We start from the raw sequence: 20900 nt of genomic DNA, 5'->3' as shown, positions 1-20900 counted from the left end.
ACAAGACTTGCACATGCATGGCTACAGCAAAATATACAGTTTTGCCTAATTCATGTGTGGGGACAAGGAACATATGCCAGTTTTGGTGAAAGCAAGCACTAGCATGTGAAGGAATTGCATGTGTGATATTTACTATACCTGGTATATTTTATGGGTATCTATAAAAAGGTAAGGATAGGCAAGATGCTTTTGAGCCCCTCTGTTGCATGGAAATCCAACATTCAGGCAGGAAGCCCCCACTTTTTGGGTCTCTGTCTGCTGTCTTAAACTTCACCAGTACCTGAAGGCTGACAACACCTAACTCTGGAGGCAACGATCTCTCCCAAAGGGTTCAGGGCAAAGAGGGGAGAAAGGCACTGAACAGCTTTTGTAGGTACAGTAGGTGTTAGAAGGGATGACAAGTTCTTCATGCCAGCCCTGGGGCAAGAAGCAGGCTCACTGGAGTCCCTAACAGGCATCTTCCCTTACAGGGACCAAGCGTTTGCTCAGAAGATGGGAACATGGCCCCTTCCGAGGCAGATCCCTTCATCCTACCCGGGGGAGGCAGGGTGCTCTGGCCCCCAGTGCTGCTCTTGCGCCTGAAGTGCCCCAGACCCATCCTGGCTGAGGAAGGGTGGCCAACAGAGGCAGCTTCCCTCCTTCCTTTTGCTCTTTTTTGGCAGGGAAACTCTTAAACAAACAAATGAAGAAACACTGAGGATTTAAGTAAACAGACGACGATTTATCTGACAGGCAGACTGAGCCGTTCCCTGCCTCCTTCCCTTCCCACAGGGCAGGGTGCTGCCTTGTGCTCTTGCTGTGAAGCCAGCTACCAACAACATTTGCTCCGAGCCCTTGCTGCCACCGGCAGCCCCTAGGACCCTCCTGTGATCCCAGGCCACAGCCAAGCTCTGCCTAAACATCAGAGCTCTACAGTCCGAAACACTACAGAGGATAAAACAAAGCCATTTGGTCTCTGGCCAAGCCAAGTTAGAAAGCCCCTCACAGGGAAGCAAGCTCGTTCATTCAGCTACCAGGCACTAACCCTGCAAGTCACGTCTCAGCTAAAGCCAGTTGCACCCACAGGACAGAAGGGAACCAGCTCTGGGCTGTGGCTGGTGGCGTCACCGTATCTACCTGCCTGCACCCCGCACCGAGGTGGGTAACACAGCCCCCTGTGCAGGGGTGGTTCCCCGCAGCCAGCACTGCTGCTGCCCTTCCACATCCCTTCTGAACAACTACGGCGGGGACACCCACTGCCTGGGGCATTCACTCCACATCTCTATTTTACACAAATTAGCAGACTCTGCCTAAGGTTTTTAGAGTTGGGGAAAAAAAGGTAAGAAACAGATGCAATAGTGTGATGTTCCAGTTTCAGTTGAAACATCAGGCTGCTCCTAGCTCATTCTGGGGAGCAGAGGAGACTGTGAAGGAAGAAAAGCCCCAACCTCCATCTCATACCCAAAACTTGCTGGCTGCTGCAGTGGAAGCATTGATATTACTGTACAGCAATTCACAGAACCAAAACCAGGCAAATCAGCATGCGGAGATGAAGTCTACTGTTGATACTGTAAGAGGGCAGGAAGCAAGGAATAGTGCATCTACATAGGAAAGCTTCAGCAAGTTAGCACACAGTCTCTTGTGCATGCACGTATCAGCTGAAACTGCTTAAGTAAGGAAATCTGTTCAGAGATGGAAGAATGTCCACCCAAGAATTTGCTCTGGTTTAATTAAATCAGTTAAATTAATTTTAAAGAGGTGTTACTGTAGCTGTAGATAAAACCTCAGTACTAGCTTATAGAAGCAGAGGGATAAAGTTGTGAGCAATTTGTTTCTGAAGTGTTAGAAAGAAAAAGGAAAGAGCATTAGGAGACAGGCAGGCATGACGGAAGACTGAAAAACCAACAACAGGGATGTTGTGCACAACTGACATGCCAAGCAGACAAAGTGACTGAGAGACAGACAAGCAGGCTGGCCAAGTGACAGACACAAAAAGAAAAATAGCCAACAAATAAGCCAGTTATACTTCTAGATCCTCTGAATCAGCCCTATCCAGCCAATCACCTTCTCTCTCAGGAGACAGAGTCCTAAAGAAAAGCAAGTATTTTACCTAAACCAGAAAAAAATACAATGTTAAATCCCCCCCCTCCCCCTCAGGCATGTTCTTGCAGCCGGCATTATAAACCATCTCTCATTATTTGCACAAATATAGAAGAAAATTAAAATCCTGAAGGGTTAAATCCTTCAGCAAATGCAGAAAAGAAGAGCTTGGTGGGAAAACTGGGGTGTTCGTCTAAGATGCTCCATATTGTAAGTAACCCCTGAGCAGTCCTTGCAAAGCATTTGGGGAGATTTTTAGTCTGAAAGACACTTTACAAAAATAAATTGTAATTGAGTTTAATAATCTTCCCCTTTTCAGAAAGGGCCTGACAGATGCTGCCTAGTACTCACTTCTGCCCCATTTCAAATATTTTTACCTTATTTGGATGAAATATATTATTTTTCTACTGAAAGGAGGTTGTTGTTTTTTTTTTTTTTCCCAAAGAGCTGGTTTTGCCTTCGTCCAGCTGGTGCCTTTATTAGGTTAGTGCTTGCTCCCTTTTGGGGATGGGATTGTTTTTTTCCCTGAGCTGGGAGAGACCATGCCAGCCCCTCAATCTACAAGTGTGCAGTTCAGAGCTACTGCACAGCAAGTGGAGGAGTCGGGTCCTGCCCTTCATCTCCCCTCTTTCCCAATACCCCGAAATTTACCCTAGGTACACTTGCATTATTATATTTTATTTTTTGAGAGCATACATAGTGGTAAGAGCCAGCCTTTCATCAGCACAATAGGTGGACACAGCTCTAAAGGTGCAGACTGCTGAGGAAGCAGCATATTCTGGGGATAAGATGGTAAAAGGGAAAATGAAGAAAGCTGGAAGCTCTCTCCTGTGCCCTTAGGCAAATAATTTCCGATGTTTCACCTCCCAGCATCCCTTTATATATGTTTTCAATCCCTGGAGGCCAAGCCCCTCTCTTGCTTTGCACTTGCATACCACCCGATGGTATGAGGGGTCAAGTCCAAGCTGGAAGACTCTCAGCACAAGCTTAAGATCAGTTTTTAGTGTGCAGGGTGACCACCACATACAATTTGTGCTTAACATAAAGCACCACCACACAGAAGGGACCTTCCAAAGCTTCCTGTTGTCAAAGCCCTTGGGAAACATTTACATGCTCCACAACCTGCTGGGTGTGGAGGGTCTAGTCAAGCATGGAGACCTTGACTTTAATGCAACAGGTTTGCAACAAAAGCTACTCTGGACCTGCTGTCTAGCCTTTATTTTCCCCAAGCATCACATTGCCCCACCAAAGGAAAAGCAAATGCAGTCTCCAATTCTGTAGCAGGTACTGCAAATGAAAGGAACGGAGTAGACACAGACTGGGTTTTTCCACAGCCCCCTCTCTGCCCCACGCGGCAGCCCAGCATATACCATGCTTCCTTCCCCCAGCACTCATCAGGATAGACCTTATCATAGAATCATAGAATGTTTTGGGTTGGAAGGGACCCCTAGAGGTCATCTAGTCCAACCCCCCTGCAGTGAGCAGGGACACCACTAACTAGATCAGGTTGCTCAGAGCCCCATCCAACCTTCTAGCAGCCCTTCTAACAAACCCCAGACCAGGGTGAGGTAGCCACTGGAAATTAAGTCAGTTTTCCCACCCTATTGAAGACAAAAATCAAGAGAGAACGTAGTTATTATAAAGCACTTACTTGCCAGAAGAACCTGAGCCGCAATAAGCAAAGGTCAAATCTAAAATGTCTGCCTGCAAGGCAGGGCAAGCTGGCCAACTGACCCAGGCAGGCTGCTCCAGCACTGCAGCTCCTCTCCCACAGCTGTGCAGTGCAGGCTATTAGGGGACAGTGGCTACAGCTGGGTGGTGTGCTACACCCTTGCCCTGCTCTCCCCAAAGCAACATGGGCTGCTGGGGCTCTCTCTCCAGGGCATACAGTTAATGGGGGTTGGGGGTTTTGTGCGAGCTGCATGACCTAGCACGAAACCTGGTTCCCAAAGTTGGCTTTCTCTGTAACTTGTCTGTCACATCTTTGTATTTACCATCCTTGTTACCATCACATGTGGAAACTGAGGCACACTTATAAGTAAAATACTTTGCAAAGCATCACACAGCAAAGCAGCAAGATCAGAAGGGATCCTACAGTCCATCCTCTTCCTTCTGATCCCAAACACTGTTAGGTTTACACCCCCAACACACAAAAGGCAATAAAAAAAAATTGTTCTTGCTTCTGACAAAGATGCACATATGACTTATTGTCACATCCGGGGGTGAGGAAGGTTGGACAAAGATGATCAGATGTCTCTCTCAATGCTTTCCCACTTTGTCACGTTTTTTGAGTTCCCCACGTTGCTCTTGCAGCTATTGAAAAGGGAGCTTTTATATCCTCAAATTACTGGAAAGCACCGACCTGATCTTGTTTCCTCAAGAAGAGAGCGAGCACAGCTCACAGGGTTTCACTGAAATGTGCTCATATGACACTGTTCAGAGGAAGCTCCCTTCATCTGCTTTCTATATGCAATCAAAGACCTATAGAAACCATGTTACGAACCCACTGAACTCACCAATCGGGGGGTTGTTATTCTTCTTCCTGTGTCAAAACAAAGGCTGCTTACACAGTAAAATAGAGTACTTGAATAAGCCAGACGGTGGGTAACTGCTGCTGCTTGCTTGTTCTGCAGAAAAAAGATTTGCTACCTGGTCATCTTTCAGCTAGTATGATGCCATTCTCAGTGCCTACTGGCCAGTGGGCTAAACACTTCCCAGGGCAGCTGACCTAAGAAGTTTGTTTCTAGCAAAAAAAAAAAAAGACAAGTTAGCAGGCAGGCTACACAGTTCACAAGGACCAAAATACTCGCCCTATAACTGTTGCTACACTGGAAAGACAAGGAACATGAGACAGAGGAATAAAACTCGTGACTCACGACAATACCTGCTGGTAAGAAGGTCTGGCTTCTTCCAAATTCTCTGCTGGTGGGATGGATCTCTTCAACAAACACCCCATCTCTTCAAACACCCCATCAGCAGCCAGAGGCCCAGAGTTAGATATTTTTGAGCACCACTGGCTATGATGGAGTTTTCTGGGATTCATCAGGTCGGGAAAAGGAAAAACTGTGACCTATTGAATTGGCAAACATTGTAAGAAGCAAAAACTATGGGAGGGAAAAGGGCAGTTGAAGAAAACTGCCTTTTATGCTGCACCAGAAATCATGGCAACATGGAGGAAAAGGGGGGAAAAATGAACCCGCAGGGATGCTTGTACTGTAAACCTCGTAAGTCACTCTGCAAGGCACATACCTCAGCAACATATTTTCCACATTTCACCAACTGCTGTTGTCCAGGCACTTTCTATTTTCAAAACCTTCTATGTATATAAAATGTACACAGGCAGGACAATACTTTTTCATCACATCCCTGCGTTCACTCGTGTTTTCTTTTCACAAGGATTCTTGGCTTGGAGAAATGAAAAGTGCCATCTCTTAAGAAAAGCCTTTCCTTTTAAACACTTTCAAATTTGCCCTGTTTTAGCTAAACGTGACGTTCTTTGTGAACGTTAAACAGTGGAGAGAGAGACGGAGAGGGAGAGAGAGACACACACACACTCACTCACTCCTGGGGAAGATATTCGTCCATTTAAGGAATGAGAAATCATCACATTCAGCAGCAGGTCTAAATACAGTAATATGAAGGTCCCTTTCGCTCCCCCTGAGCAGGAAAATGTCACTGTGTACCAGACACCCAAATACTCAGGAATCAAGTAAATCCCTCATTTTTAAGAAGGGAGCCAAATACTTTTGTTGAACAAAGATGGGATTGCAGTAGCTACGAATTACTAGCTGTACGCCATTTCTTTCAATGGCTTCTGTACTGACATGGCAGGGTTAGACCAGTCATGGGATACATACGGCACAGCATTCCCAGACGGTAGATAAGACTAAGGGGCCGTGGGATATCTCACACGCTCCCTTCAGCACCTCCTGCTGCCGGGGGTGGAAAGGAGCGGGATGCTGCATTCTGCACCCTGCAGAGCCTCCTGCTGGGAGGAAAGGAACCGGAAAGCTGCATTTCACTCACTGGATGATACATCCATCTCACCTTCCGCAACATCGCAGGCAACCTAGCATTACCGTGGTTTTGGAGCTATTTATGTTGTACCTTATATTGCACTTACACCACCCCCTACACTGCCTCCTGCTGATAAAACCTAGTATTGGAGCAGTCAGAAAATAAACTGTAAATGTCCTTCAGAAAACACTTTATAAGGATTGAATTTCTGTAATAGTCCCCTTTCCCTCCCTTTACCACCCTGCATGCACATTTCTCCCCAAAATAAGAGCCACAGTAATCCAGTAACAGCCTGGTGTTAAATAGTGGTAACTCATATTTATTACAATTATATACAATCGTATTTTATATTTGAAATCTATACATGATCACACGGACAGCACACTTGCTTGGTGAGGACAGTGAGACTCAGTTGTTACAAGAATTGCTCTGCTAAGAGGCTCTGATGCAGTGAGTAATATAATTGGACACCACCATTTTACCAGCTGAGAACACAATGCTGCAAATGAGAGGTTTCAAAATTCACTGTTTGAATTTGTGTATAGCCCCAGTGGGGCAAAAAAAAAGGCTGGACTGGGCAAGAAGGGCCAGTGGTGGTACCTCAGAGCTGGAACTGTTCTCTCTTCTGTAAAGACTGCTTTGCTGAAGCAGGTGCCTGTCACTGGGTAGGTGCGGGTCTCAGCTGATCATTTAAGACGTGTTTTCTCCTCATTTAGGGAGAAAAACAGGCTAAGAACCATTGCAAAGATTAAGAATTAACCGACTATTTCAGCATCTGATATCACCTCATTCATTCATTCATTCAGGGCGGCTATAAATAAAATGTAAGATGTCAAAAACTGATGTGAGCTCCTTGTCTTTGGAGGAGGAAGGGTAATAACTGGGATGAGTGGGGCCAACTTCTTTTAAAGCCTTCTTTTACTGGGGAGCAATAAGTAACAAAGCCACCTGTTCTCATGGATTTTACTGTGGCCATGAAACCTGAACTTGGTCCCTAGCAAGAGGCCACTTTGATGAGTGTAAGCATGTGGGGTGGAAATAGTGTTCTTTGGACCCCACAGAAATTTAGTGGTTTTAGGTGCTAGGTAGTTTCAGGAATTTGAGGCTTGACATAAGGCTTGGAAGAGCCAAGACTGAGATCTGGTGAGGAATTCAGGATTAAAACATTCTTTTTTTGGCAACAGAATACCAAGTTGTTTGAGAAATAAAACAGAGGGCTATTTTGGGAAACAGAGAATTGGTTTGGGCCTTACGTGGGGATGAATTAAAGGCTTGTGAAATCAAAGAGCTCAGGATAGATTGGTTTCTGAAATTGGATAGAAGGACTCTAGGATGCAGCGAAGAGGCTGACTTTTCAGGAGAGATGGTATTTTTGTAAGAGGACTTATTCTGTAGCTGTGGTGCATGGTAAGGCGATTGGTCTTCCAGCCTAGGCAGTGACCCCAGCTCTTGGGGAGAAGGTGGGTCTGGGAAGGGAGAAGAAGCCACTGCAACACTATAAAGCCCTGTGGTGAAACAGGGCCCACCTTGTTCACTGGGCAATCATGACCCTACTCAAGGTCAATCATGGGAGAATCACCGGAGGGGATGGTGGCACTTCTCTCCACAAAATGGGAGAGGCACCGGGGACAGTGCAGGAGGCTAGGGAAGATGTACAGCAGCAGCAGCAGAAGCCAGGGTGCCTTAGTCAATCTCATTCTCATTGCTGGCCCCCTCAGGTCTTCGTAGCTTTTCCACTTGCTCATTAATCTGACCATCCCCTCCTCGACGGTCCTCAGTCTGGACACCCAGACATTCCTCCTCATCCACATGGCTAACATCATCATCCTCATCGTCCTCTTCCTCCTCTTCATTCCTTTTGTTTTCCCTTTTCTCCTCCTCACCCTGCACCTCCATCCGCACTTGGCTCTTGACGTCAATCACTGCCTTGTTGCCCTCCTCTGTGCTCAGCAGATGGCAGCTGACCTTCGAACCTTCAGGGCTGTGGTTCTCCTTGACTGGTGATGAGGTGGTAGACTCGTTGCTGACAGGTGAGATGTCACTGCTGCTATTATGGTTGGCAACAACAGGGTTGGAGGGTGAGCTTGGCTTCACTGGGATCTGCCATGACGGGATCTTAGGAGCCGAAGGGGAGGGAGGGAACTGCCTCCTTGGGGGAGGGGAAGAAGGGAAGAAAAGGAGAGAAAGGGGCTTTTATTAAAAACACTGCGGGGTTATCATTAGAGAGAATGATATTTGCACTGGGGAAGTCATGTAAAGCAGGACTGAAACTGCAAGTCTCCTTTGTCACAAATGAACAAAACCAAGGCCACTTCACTTCTTCAGCCAGAATCTCAAAGTGCTTTACAAGCACCCAGTAACCAAGCCTGCACACAAGGAAAATATCACAGCTGGGCAATATGAAATACTTAAATTATCTGGTTTGGCCAATTTGACAGAGTTAAGTTAGCACTCAGGAATGCTGCCTGTGGAAGGACATGAGTGTCCCTTTATAAAATAATCACTAATAAATGGGTAAAGAAAATTACCACTGGAACAAGAAGTCAGACACACCAGGTCCTTGTGCCTGAGCCAAGGAATTTCACCACCTGGCTCTCACCTCCACCGTGATACACAGCTATTGCACGCTGGCTCATTACAATCCAGAGCCTATCTCCTAGTCTCAGCATGCACTTTATATGTTTGGGCCAGGTCCTGGCTGCCGCAAACTGGTTCAGCTTCTCTGGTTTGAATGGAGTCATACTAGCTTGCACCAGCTGAGAAAGCTGGCTGCTCTGTCCTTGAGTCCTTTCAAGGTGGGCTTTAAGGATGTGATAGCGGCAGGCTAATGCCCAGCCCTAAACAGGAGAATCCAAGTATCAAACAGGACAAATGTAAACACAGTGGGGAGCACTGCTGCCCTCAGAAAGTCATCTATCATGAAGAGCAAAGCAAAAAAGCATGTCTGATCCCCATATACATCTTTGCTTGTGTATGTGAAATGTGGGACTACGAAGAGGTATCAGATCAAGCTCTGGAAAGGATTCTGTGTAGCAGGGAGTTCTCATGCCCCTCAGGTGACCCAGCTAGTGCCACGGACAAGACCAGAGCAGATGAAAGCTGGCTGCTCCCCTAGAGCAAGCACACAAACTCAGCAGATTATGTTTTCTTAGACTGAACTAGGAACGGTAGTTGCTCTCACCTCCCTCTTCCTGCTGCCACCACCAGCAATCGAAGAACTCTGCTGATCTAACCTCCATCTCCTGTGAGTGCAATAAGCTAACGTTTGTATATTCAACCAGTATCATATATGCAATCAACAAACTGAATTTAGAGACTTTCCTAGCTCTGATGTTGCTGCTTCCTCCGCTGCTGCTGCAGAAACATTTGCCTTTTCATTAAAAAACAACCCCCCAAAAAGTTTTCTTTTTTCCAAAGAGCACTTATCCCCCAGCTGCAACTTTCCCACTGTTGACAAGGTGTCATTAACTAATGCTTTCTCCCCAGCAGTGATGCTAGTATGACCCAACTTAACAGACAGTAACTTAATAGGCACCCTCAATCCTCCAAAGCTTTCTACTGTGACTCCCGGGAGGAATGGGAGGCGTAGAAAGAAGTTAAAAGGATATTAAAGCCAATACAGTTTTCAGACTTCTGAAAAGCCCGCTTGCTGAGATCCAGAAGATGCCTAGTCCAATCTTAGACTGATCTTTGAAATCCATCTCTTAAAAACCAGATGACTTGAGAAGACTTAGTTACATGTAGAAAGAGGCAAGGGAGTCATATCAGAGTGAAAGGATCAATAGCTGAAAAGCTAGATAAACTCTTAAGTAATGTACTTGGAAAAAAAGAATTTCCTCAAGAACTGAGATCTGATCCCTGTTCTTACAACTGTCCCATAGGCTGGGATTTATATCACCTCATTTCAGATATCTACTACATTATAAGGTGTCTATACCTGAGCTAGCCAACTGAGAGAAACAGGCTCTGCTGAAGTGCAATTCTTTTCACCCTGGTTATGCCCTAACCATGAACATGTCAACTGAACTGTATCTAGAAGTGACACTCTCTGTAACAGAATGCACGTGCAGTCAATACCTCAAACTAGGTGAGAGGCATCCTGACTGTGGTGAATGGCAGAGAATTCCTCTGTTGTAAACAAAAAGGAAAAATCTTATGTATTACTCAAGCTCTCTGTGATTTAAGGCAAGTTTGAAAAGCATTTTGAGACCTGCAAATAGAAAGTGATAGTGGAGTGCAAAGTGGTATTACTAAAATAGCAATAACAGGATATAGAGCTAGTTCCTGTTGGAAATGCCTTTCCGCTTCATGATTGAGAGAATCCCAGAAAGCAACCCTTTCCCCACACAATAATCTCCTTATATATTCCATCCATACCGGTTCAGGAGAAGTCCTTTTAACGAGTAGATCTCAGATTTCAATTCATTAATATTCTGCGACTCCAGAATCCAGTTGGTGGAAGTTGTGGCCTAGAACATAAAAAAGACATAAAGATCAAAGTATAGGAGATAGTTCACAAAGGTCACTTTTTTCTATGTTATCCTCCTTTCTCCTCGCATCTGGGAATCTTGAGCCCTGGGGATAACACACATAAAATCTCTCAGATCTGAGAAAAACAATGTCCACAATAAAGAAGGATCTGAATGGGTCCCCATGATGATCAGAAATAATAACGGTCTCAAGATGCTGAGATTATTCAATTATTTGCTTTCTGTTTGGGGGACTAATTAATCTTGTCTTCAACATACCATGCACAACCATTGCTGAAGCACCTCAAGGGGACCTTTCTTTTTCGATTAGGAGGAGGCCAGCACTTGTGAGAATTCAGACAAAGCCAGGTCTACATAGGATGTTTTCCACCAACATAACAGACAGAGAACAATACACAAAGGGGTAAACTAAATCATTTGACACTGACCTAATGAATGATTTCCAGAGAAGAAGAACTATAACTAGGAACCTGAAAGGCAGTGGGAGTTGCACTGAATCAGGTCCCTTACTCTTTTCTGTGACGGCACTTAGCTGAGGCAACAGATTCAAATATTATATATTAAGAACTATTTTAAAACCATTTGTTCACTTCTCCTTAATTATGGAATAAAGAATCGATGATCTACACTCCATGGTGGTGAGAGGTGGGCTGATAAATCGATACCTGAAAGTCGCAAAGATTCTTCCCTACTAGCTCTGAAGAATTAAAAGCTATGCTTGAGTTACCAGATTGTATCTCCAGGAAGCAGCTGGACTAGACATTGTCTCTTGGATATTTCAAGGCAATGAATGCAGTTTGGTGGGGAAAGATGATAAGTAACTCATGGAAGCCTGGTACAGCTGCTGTCAGCACTGCATCAGAATTGCTATGGGATATCAGGCAGAAATTAGATTAAGGTGACAACTGAGGATAATATGCTGCAGATAATACTTTTGGCAATCTTTCTTTTAACTTTTTCAGGAACTTCAGAAATGGGAGGAACATTCTGAAAGACAGAACATGGCCAATGGTTACCCCATCCTACTGTTCTGTCAACTCCTGTAGCAATGGGCTAGGTATGGGACCAAAGAATACTCGTGTCTAGCACTTCCCATAGTAATTGCTGCTAAAAGCCATTAGGAATGAACCCATTTGTGCGCATTGCTCCAGAGATACTCCTAATAAATCCCCTGACAAAGGAAGCCAGGACTGGAATAACACAAAACTCCTCCTGAGCAGTTCCTACTAGATATAGCCAGAACTGGTTCTTCCTACTTAAACTGACTTCAGCTAGTGCTGAGTAACCCTGAACACCTTCACAGCCAGCACTACTCACAGTGACTTCTGGACTGTGAACCCAGTGAGCTGGGCGAGGCTCAGTCTGTAGTAGCTATGATATACACAGATGCGTTCCCTTGGGATTCACACTCCCAGCCCTCAGACAGCAAGAATCCAGGAGCCACTGTTCTGGCTTTCCGAGACCTTGAAAGCTACAGCAGCGCATTAACAAGGGAGTGATTTCCACTCACTGGCCTGCAAAGGACTCAAATTTCCAAAACACATATGGTGCCAGATGCCTAGGATTTGGAAATAAAATCTGACATCTGGGGCTTTTTAGCCAGTCTCTTTAAAAAACAGTTGTAGAAAATTCAAGCCTTGAATTTTTATGTACGTTTTTTAATTACTTAAAGTCCCTCTTTTTAATTTTTTACAGCATGCCAGTAGGAGTTTGAAAAGCAGATATAAAAACTTACATTACAGCTGAGAAAACACAGCTTTTATTCTTTGGTTTGTGGGGTTGCCCAAGTTTTTCTTTGTACACATGAGGTTTAGATATCATAACAATGTGTGCTACCATTTCTGTGCAGGGGGTAGAGAGGGGGGAGGAAAAACTTCTTCAAGACTTTCTAAACCACCAAGACTCTTATGCCCTTTTTCCTTCTTAAAGCTCAACATGTGGTCTTAATCTTAACACTTAAGACCTGAAAACAGTTTTCCAATTTCCGGACTGGCTCCAGGCCACTGACAGGCCACAGTTCCCAAGGAAAATTGAAGTAGAGTGTTGTGACCATAAACTGTCTTTCATGGTTGGGTTTACAGCTGTGCCACTGAGGAATTCCTACTGTACAGTGTGCACACCACATAGTCAGCTGTGGCCCACCAGTTACACACCATCAAAGGGTTTGTATGAGATTAAAGTATAGGTAAGGGGAGAAGACAACTGTTCATGCTCTGGGTAAAAGACTGTCTAAGGGATCACAGAGTAAAAAGAAAAATCTCTCCCTGTACAGAGAATACCGCAAGATGACTGGGCCCTGAATAACCACAAGTTTGTGAGTGAAAGGAAGGCTTCATCTCCATGTGACTGGTTCAAGTCCATTCCACCTCACGTGAAACCAACACTTACTGGCTGATAGAATGCTTAGGCCAATGGCTGCAAAGTACTTTGGAGATGAAAAGCACTAATTCTCATTGCCAGAAAGAAAATCAATTTTGGTTAAAAGTGGTTACTTGTAGTTACACATGTAACAACACAAACTAGTCAGAACTGATGGTTTTATTGCCAGGGTCAAATCAGGAGTCAAGGGGAACGGGCCACTGTGCATCACCAATGTGGTTGTAATGGGGCCACCTGTTACACTGAGATGACCAAAATCACTGAAACAAGAAACCAAACAGTAAGAATGTTTGGTCATTACCTGGTCTGATCTGAACAAGTGACTTAAATCCAGTACTTCAAGTGTGTGCTTGGCTGAACAGGATTAAATCATTGTTTGACAATGTAGAGGAGAAATATAAACATGTAAAATTACATGTTACACACAAATAAAAACTCTGCATAACTGGCCTTTACCTCTTTTGGTCAGTGGACCGACAGCACAATTATTTCATATCAAATGCAATGCAGAAGATACAGAGCTGAGAACAGACACACAGTCTGCATACAACGCTATATAGCAAAGCCCTCTCAGAAATCAGATACATTTCACTGAGTACCCAACTAATATCCAGTGCTTTAAAAAGACTGCCTATGGAGAAGTCAGATGCAGAGAAACTGGATGTGGATGTGACAGAGCTGAAGGCTGGATTGTGAACCTAGTAAGGTGCTTTCCATGTGCCCGCAGAAGAAGCCATGCATGTTCCAAAGAAGATGGTGATGTTCTAAAGGTGAAGAGTTGGAAGTGGATACCTTAGAAGCAGCAAGTTCTTGGGTGAGCTCCTGGATTTTCTGTTGTTGCTGGATTAGCAGTTCCTGGACAGCTGCTAAAGTTGTCTGTAACTGAGTGACTGTGAGGGAAAAAGCAGGAGAGTGTTAAACTGAGATACATGCACATATACACACTCACACACGTCCTTCCTGCTGTCTAGCTACAAAGATGCCTCTATTCCTACTATATTTAATTTATCTACGCCCGCCTGCTCACTTTAATCCATATGATTTATCTGCACTACGGGTAATCTACCTGCACTGCATCTAACCTCCAGTATTTCTAGTTTATCTTTCCATTGTATAGATGTCTATAGCCCACAGTATATCCGTCCAAAACCTCTCCCTTCTAATTATATTGGTTTATGATTTGTACATCTCCCTGAACTTACACAATGTTTGTATCATTTATCTATCTTGGGCCTCGTGCAGGCAAACACTGGGGCTAGCTCCAATCTGGGAAGAGGCTGGTCTCAGGATTGACCTTAGGGTATCATGAGAAATGAAAGATGCTTTTCTTCTCACCCTCCACTAAAAAGTGTAATTAGCATCCGCCCACTCTCAACCCACCAGCTCCCTCAACGCTAGCATCTTTAACAAACTTACTGCTGAAAATCATACTTTTTTCCATCCCAACAACTGAATATACTTTGCGCAATTCCCCTTTTATTTCAAGAGACGATTCTGTATTCCCCTCCTACACCCCAGCAAACACTGAAGAACTTCTAGACTCCAACTCCAGCTGTAGGAGAACTTTTTCTACTTTGGTACTTTGTCCAAAGCTTCCAGGCAGTAAACAAGCTGATAAAATAAAATAAAATTAAAAACTCTATTGGTGTGACAGGTAACAGCTAATCCAGACCATCATTAGGGCATTGGGTAATGAACAGATACCCTATAGAGTCAATAACAGAGAAGGTGGCTAAGGTCAGGGAGGCACAGTAATTACAGACTCTCCTGACCCTTCCTCGGATTTTCAGATGGAAGGTGGGGGGAAAACACCAAAAAAAAGCCCCTGAAAACATCAGAGAAGCAGAAATTAAAAATGAACTTTACAGCCCTCCGAAAGGCTGTCATTTTATTCCCCTTATTAATATTCTGAGGTTGGGAGCCTTTCCGTAAAAACATAATTAATTGAGGCCGCGCCGACAGTAAACAAGCAATTTCAAATTAAACCGAAATGACGGCGGCTTCATTTGCAAATGTGAACAGATTCTCAGAGCAGATAAATGAAGTCACCACATAAAGTGGAGATGGAGGGAAAGAAAAGGGTGGGGGTCTTGGCAGAATGGAGGATGCAGGGAGAAAGGCTTTGAGGGGTGAATTGATGGACTCAAATTAATCTTTACCTGTCTGTGTCACACTGCCACTCATCTCAGAAATGTTTGACTCAATCCTCTGAAGTTGTTTCCTGTCTTCTTTGCCTCCCATGATGAGAGGAAGCAGGTATTTCTGCATGGAGTACAGAAACTTTTTTAGGAAATAGGGATAGGCAAAGCAGTCTTTCTAGTCTACCTGAAACATCCTCAAAGCCCACCATGCAAACCTCAGCCTTTATCACAGAGCAGTGGTCATTTACCCACACACCTGGCTGAGAAAAGAAATTCCCTCTACAGTAGGTGTTAAATGAAGTTGCAGAAGAGAAGGTATGAGAGAACAATTTCAGATCTTACACTCTCAAGTGTGAACACACTGACGTGTCACAACGTTTGAGCTACATCCACAAGGCAAGAAATGCAGCTGTGGGAAAAAGAGGAGAAAGGCCCAGGAAAGGCCAGATAAAACATAAGCCGGGGAATGAGAGGTATTATAGACTCTTGAACCTTGGCAGGGGAAGGGTTACGAGGGAAAAGCAGAGATCTGGGGCACAGGGAAGAGAACTAAGAAACCAGGGCTAAAGGAAGTGAGAACAAGCTAGTACAGGATGGGAGGCAGTTCAGTGTCGCTGTACACAGCCATGAAATCTACCTCATTCTGCCCTTGAGAGGATGGACTGGATCTAATAGGTCACAACTCTCCCCTAACTACCGTGGATCCTTCTGCAGCACTGCTCCTATGAACTGAATATGCACTTTAACAAGGGCACATCCAAGCACAACATGGCAGGTGAAAAAAATGTGAGAAGGATGGTCTAGGATGTGGAAACAGCCCTGATAGTGCCTATCAATTTTTTTCATGCTGGCTTCTGATGCATGTACACCCACTATCGGGGCATTCATACAGGACGGTTTCTGAGACAGAGCTGATTATCTAAACTGACATGTGTGGGACAGCCTTTTACATTTAATAGCACTGGTTTAAGATTTCAGTGTCACTGTACACAGCTCTTACCCTCACAAAGCACGTGTACACGTACATGTTTACACTTAGACATTCTGAAAAGCAAATAGCTTTTGAAGACTTTCATGAACAGTTCTCTCAATCTTCACAGAACACACATGGACAACTATGTTTTATCCTAGCATCCTATCTTTCATATAAAAAAATTACTATTTTCAAACTCCCTCAAAAGCCTATGAAGGGCAGAGGGAATTTATCAATCTCCAAAGATTTCTTATTCCTATAAAAGAATACAGGTCTCTGCTAGGCACACAATATGCCTCATGAGGTTTGGATAGACAGCAGAGCAAGATCTGTAAACAAAGAAAATACAACAGTAGGATATATTAATAGCATCAGTGACATTATGCCAAAAATTTATGTAAATCATCAATATGTGTTAGATACATGTCATTTAGTAACAGCAATGTGTTCAGGTCTGCAAGGCCCAGCAGCTGTTGTCTTAACATCTCTCTGGATACATATCAGCCCCACCATTCTTTGCAAGAAAGAAAAGATCAGTAAGGCTGGCATCACTACTTTAATATAAAAACATAGGGACAACTTATCTCAGTAAAAAGCCATTCTCTTAAATCATGTAACTTTACTTGCATAGACAGAACCATGTTGCTTAATCTGGCCTCTCCCTCTTAGCCTGAGAGCCAGAAAATTAATGACAGGACGGGATAAGAAAAGTAGTTTTAAACTAGAAGGCCAACACTTTTATTTGAAAAATGGATTTTACCAAACAAGGCAGTAGTAGTTAATTAAAGAACAAACATGAAAACCATCATCCTCTCGTTAAGTCTTCAACTCTGTCCCTTTTTCAAAAATAAAACACAACTTCTACTGGACCAAACCTCTTTACACTCTGCTGTGTTGACCTGAACCACTTACGTCTTTCTATGTACCCACAGAATATGATGACTTACCAAAGACATTATTTAACGTCACTTACCACATTGCTAAAAAGAAAATCCAGAGTGAAAGAATATGTTCAATTGGAGAAACATTGTACAAGAAATGAGAAGGGGCTGCTGTCTTTACAATACACATGCAGACACACGCTTGCTCTACCTTGTTCTAAGCAAATTGGAGTAGAACTACAGGAAGTATGGCAGACCTAGAAATTAGCACCTTCTTTTCAACGTTCTGATCGGTCAAAGAAGATTCTTTCCTACCCATGATGCAGGGTTGCCAGTGGACAAATCATTAGGCGGGAGGCTATGACAGTAATGTCTGCTGGCCAATGCTGCAAATCCCTTTACTGAACTGTACTCTGTTTCCCCAACTTAAATTAATTCCAAAAGATATATAGACAATGAAATCAACCTTGTTTCTAGCAGTTTGAGATCCACTGCTAAGAACTAGTTTTGTTTGCTTGCCACTTTTTGACTCTGCATTTTCACGTTAAGTGTCTACATTTCTCAAATATACCAATAGCAGTGTCAGCAAGAAGAGATACCTCACCAACTTGGAACCAATGAGATCATTTGAACACAAGCAGCGTAACATCATTCTCTCAGTACAATGTAAGAGTAGTGAAGGAGATACTACCTTGTAGAGTTGGTGGAATCCAAAGGCAATTCCTGCCATTATGATCGCCAAAGCACCATAATCTCGCCATCTGGAGCCAGGTGGACCTAAAAACCAAAATACAGAAATGATCAGTCAGAACTGCAGGTGACAACATTTTCATGCACTCATTTTATCAGAGAAAAGAGGAATGAGTAATGCCAGTCCTACTGTTTCTTAGCAGGCATAGATTTACTGAGCAGGGCGCATTAAGATGCTGGTAGTCCCTCAGGTACAGTGTGCAGGCTTCTGGCCCTAGGACATTGAAACACCCATCCAGACCTCTAGCATTGACACTGGCCTTGCACAAGGTGTCAAAGGGAGACAAATCACAGCAGCAATTAAAAAAGTTCCATCAAGCTGTTATGCCCTACTCTATCCTTGCAGAAGGCACTCTGAACCCAACCACACTTTCCCCAGATAACTGTGGTGTTAGTGCTAGTTAACTCATTACTTGAATACCAATTGTTCTTCACTATCATAATTTTTGAAAATGGGGACAGAGCCAGAGACCCAGAAGAGTACAGAAAAAAAGAAAGAAGGAAGTGTTTTGAAAAAGAAGAGAAATCAAGGCAATAAATCGGTTTATGACCACTGTGTCAGCAATTGCAGACCATTTCAATAATGAAGGATCCAGTGTCTTTCAAGCCTGAATTGCAAATAGGGACCAAAGCACACAGAAAAAGCAAAGAGACAATATGCAGTTAAATATCTACAGAGAGAGGTAAAGAAGTAGATAAAAGCTTAAGATATTTAACACACAGTTCTGAACAGCTTAGAGACTCCACAGAGCAAAGCAAAGATATGGTAGGCTCTGCTCCTTCAAGCAGAATCAGAAGACACCTGTAGTTTTCTACCAGCTTTATCCTTTCACCTCCCTTGCAGTTCCCTTAATGAATCTTGTACTGCCCTGGTTTTCTTTAATAATAAAGAGGATGCAGAGTGATCTTTCCTAAAGTTCAGTGGCAGGATGTGGGCAGAACTGATGAGGTGGAGGCCAGTGTACAATCTCCAAACAGACAGATCCAAATCTACATGTGACCTACAATGTCTCAGAAACACATTCTGTTCTCCAAAGTTTCAATTTAGACTTTCAAAGGGAGGCTTAACTGGCTGAAATGGCTGGAAGCTTGTCTCCTTTCCCTGCTCGCTGCAGGGGGGTTGGACTAGATGACCTCTAGGGGTCCCTTCCAACCCAAAACATTCTATGATTCTATGATTCCTTTCTGCTTTGCTCAACTATTGCCATTTTTCCTGTTGCTGAGAACTTCTACAGGCATTTCATTGCAAGAGTTACTCTTAATCCCAGCCCTCAGGCTCAACAGACAGGCACTCATCGCTTCTTGCTATGTTTTAGGACACAGCTCCTCAAATTATCCACTGGCTAGAAATCTGAACAAATTAAAGCAGCTCTGTCAGAACTGGTGAATAGTGTCACCAGCAGTATTTTGGGTTGCTGCAGTTGCAGTTTTGGAGCTTAGGCACATGATCAAATTATCATAACTTTTTAACTTAATGAGTTAACACACATCAGCTAAGCTGCAGTAACTGGCTGTGTACATGTCAGGATTTAAAATTATCTCTGGCTAATCTTGCTGCAAACCCCACTCATCCATCCCACTCTCCCCTCCTTACTTTGCTCCCACTGTCATTTCTGGTATCAGAAGTCTCTTAGTTGTCCAGTTCTCTGCCCTGAACTTCTGACTAAAAATATCCTTCTATGACAACACAAGTCATTCCAGGCTGAACTGCCTATTGTAAAGAGTTAATTAATCTCAGAGGGTCTGTGGGTCCGACTGTGCCCTGTCCATGGCAGTCCTTGTCTGGCTGTCCCTAACTACCTCCCCGCTGGGGTGACCTCTGAGTAGGAAGGAGAGGCACCTGTAGGACCCTGTCCGCTTTGCCCTGTCACCTCACTCATCTCTCCCTCCATTCCTGTAATGCTCGAGCTAAGAACATTTTATTGCCCCCTGGTTTTCATTATTAATGAAAAGGGACCAGAATGATCTTTCCTAAAGTTCAGAGAGTCTATAAAGACAAGAAGCTGAAATGCCATTTTACTCGTTTTAGAGATGTGTGAAATAATTCTGTCTTGTGGAAAAAAAAAAAAAAAATGAGGGGGTGGAGAGGAAAAGTGAGTGGGTGAGGGACGCAGTAAAGGCTCTGCATTGACCACATCAACTTTACAATGTTATGAAGAATGTCACAGCTCTGCCTAAAATCCACATTCAATCTTCCTGTTTCTCTGCAATACTCTAATCTAAAACGTGGGGTGGAGAGAGGGTTAGAAGTTTCTCAGTGCTCACACTGACTTCTCTGCATATCCTCAATTTCCCCACTTGTAGAACTGGAATAAAATTCAGAGAAAGTGAAAAAGCACTAACAGCCCAATCACTTTTCAGTTTAGGCACTGGGGAAGTAGCAAACCATTCTACATAAGAGACCCTCAAACGGCAAATGGAAGGGATACAGACATTTTCTTCAGCTCTAAGTCTGTGTTTTCTGTAAGTATAGTTAATTTTCACAACAGCAGCAGCTGTAAATTGCACTTCCAGAGTAAACCCTTACTATTTTTAAGATTCCCATTCATCTCAGGATTAACTTTCCTGACATCAATTAATTAGGCCTTGTGCATCCAAGGTCAGCCTCACTAGTATCCACATTTAAAACTGTAGAAACTGAGGCTGGAAGATGTGATTTTCCAAGACCAAACAGTGAACCAACGGAAAGGAGTTGCGGGGAAGGGAAAAAAAAAAAGTTTGGAGTCTAGTTACCATTTTTAATTGTAAGAGAAAACAGTCCGTATTCTACAGCCTCCCACATAATAAAGACACAAGGGTGGGAGAAGAAGATCCAAATGGCAACTAAAACACTCACTGGGGATGACTTTTAAGCAGGTGTAAAATCTGCACAAATCCCCATAATGGAGACCATAAATACCATGGGGAAGAATACAGACAATACCTGGATGATAAGCGTGCAGCTTTGCACACCTAGCTCAGAAACTCCCCTGAGTTTGCTTGTAATTATAGGGGTTAGAAAGGTAAAAAAAAATATAAACCCAATTAATCATTTAAATATTTAAAGTCAGATTTTTGTCCTCACGGCTGGATTAGTATATTTCATAACGCCAACAGCAGACAGCCCTGTTTTTTTACTGGGGGTTCATTTTAGAGCATGTTTAAACTAGTCAGATTGAGTGATGCTTCCAGCAACTAATCGCATGTCAAA

The 20900-nt window shown here is 43.6% G+C and overlaps 1 protein-coding gene across 1 annotated transcript in view; it reads right to left on the bottom strand.

Moving 5' to 3' along the window:
* Positions 1–6425: 6425 nt before the first annotated feature.
* PEX14 (peroxisomal biogenesis factor 14) overlaps positions 6426–20900 on the bottom strand; it is a 71658-nt gene continuing 57183 nt past the window's right edge. Inside the window, exons 5-9 of the mRNA XM_035901926.1 lie at positions 17652–17737; positions 15125–15227; positions 13758–13855; positions 10474–10565; positions 6426–8245 (exon numbers count right to left, since the gene is read on the bottom strand). Of these exons, the coding sequence (XP_035757819.1) occupies positions 7780–8245; positions 10474–10565; positions 13758–13855; positions 15125–15227; positions 17652–17737 (845 nt within the window). The 3' untranslated portion in view covers positions 6426–7779. The remainder of the gene's footprint in view (positions 8246–10473; positions 10566–13757; positions 13856–15124; positions 15228–17651; positions 17738–20900) is intronic.

The sequence above is a fragment of the Egretta garzetta genome, unplaced genomic scaffold (genome assembly GCF_000687185.1).
Source record: "Egretta garzetta isolate BGI_Z169 unplaced genomic scaffold, ASM68718v1 scaffold69, whole genome shotgun sequence".
In the NCBI taxonomy this organism is placed as follows: Eukaryota; Metazoa; Chordata; class Aves; order Pelecaniformes; family Ardeidae; genus Egretta; species Egretta garzetta.
This window is presented reverse-complemented; position numbering and strand designations above follow the sequence as displayed.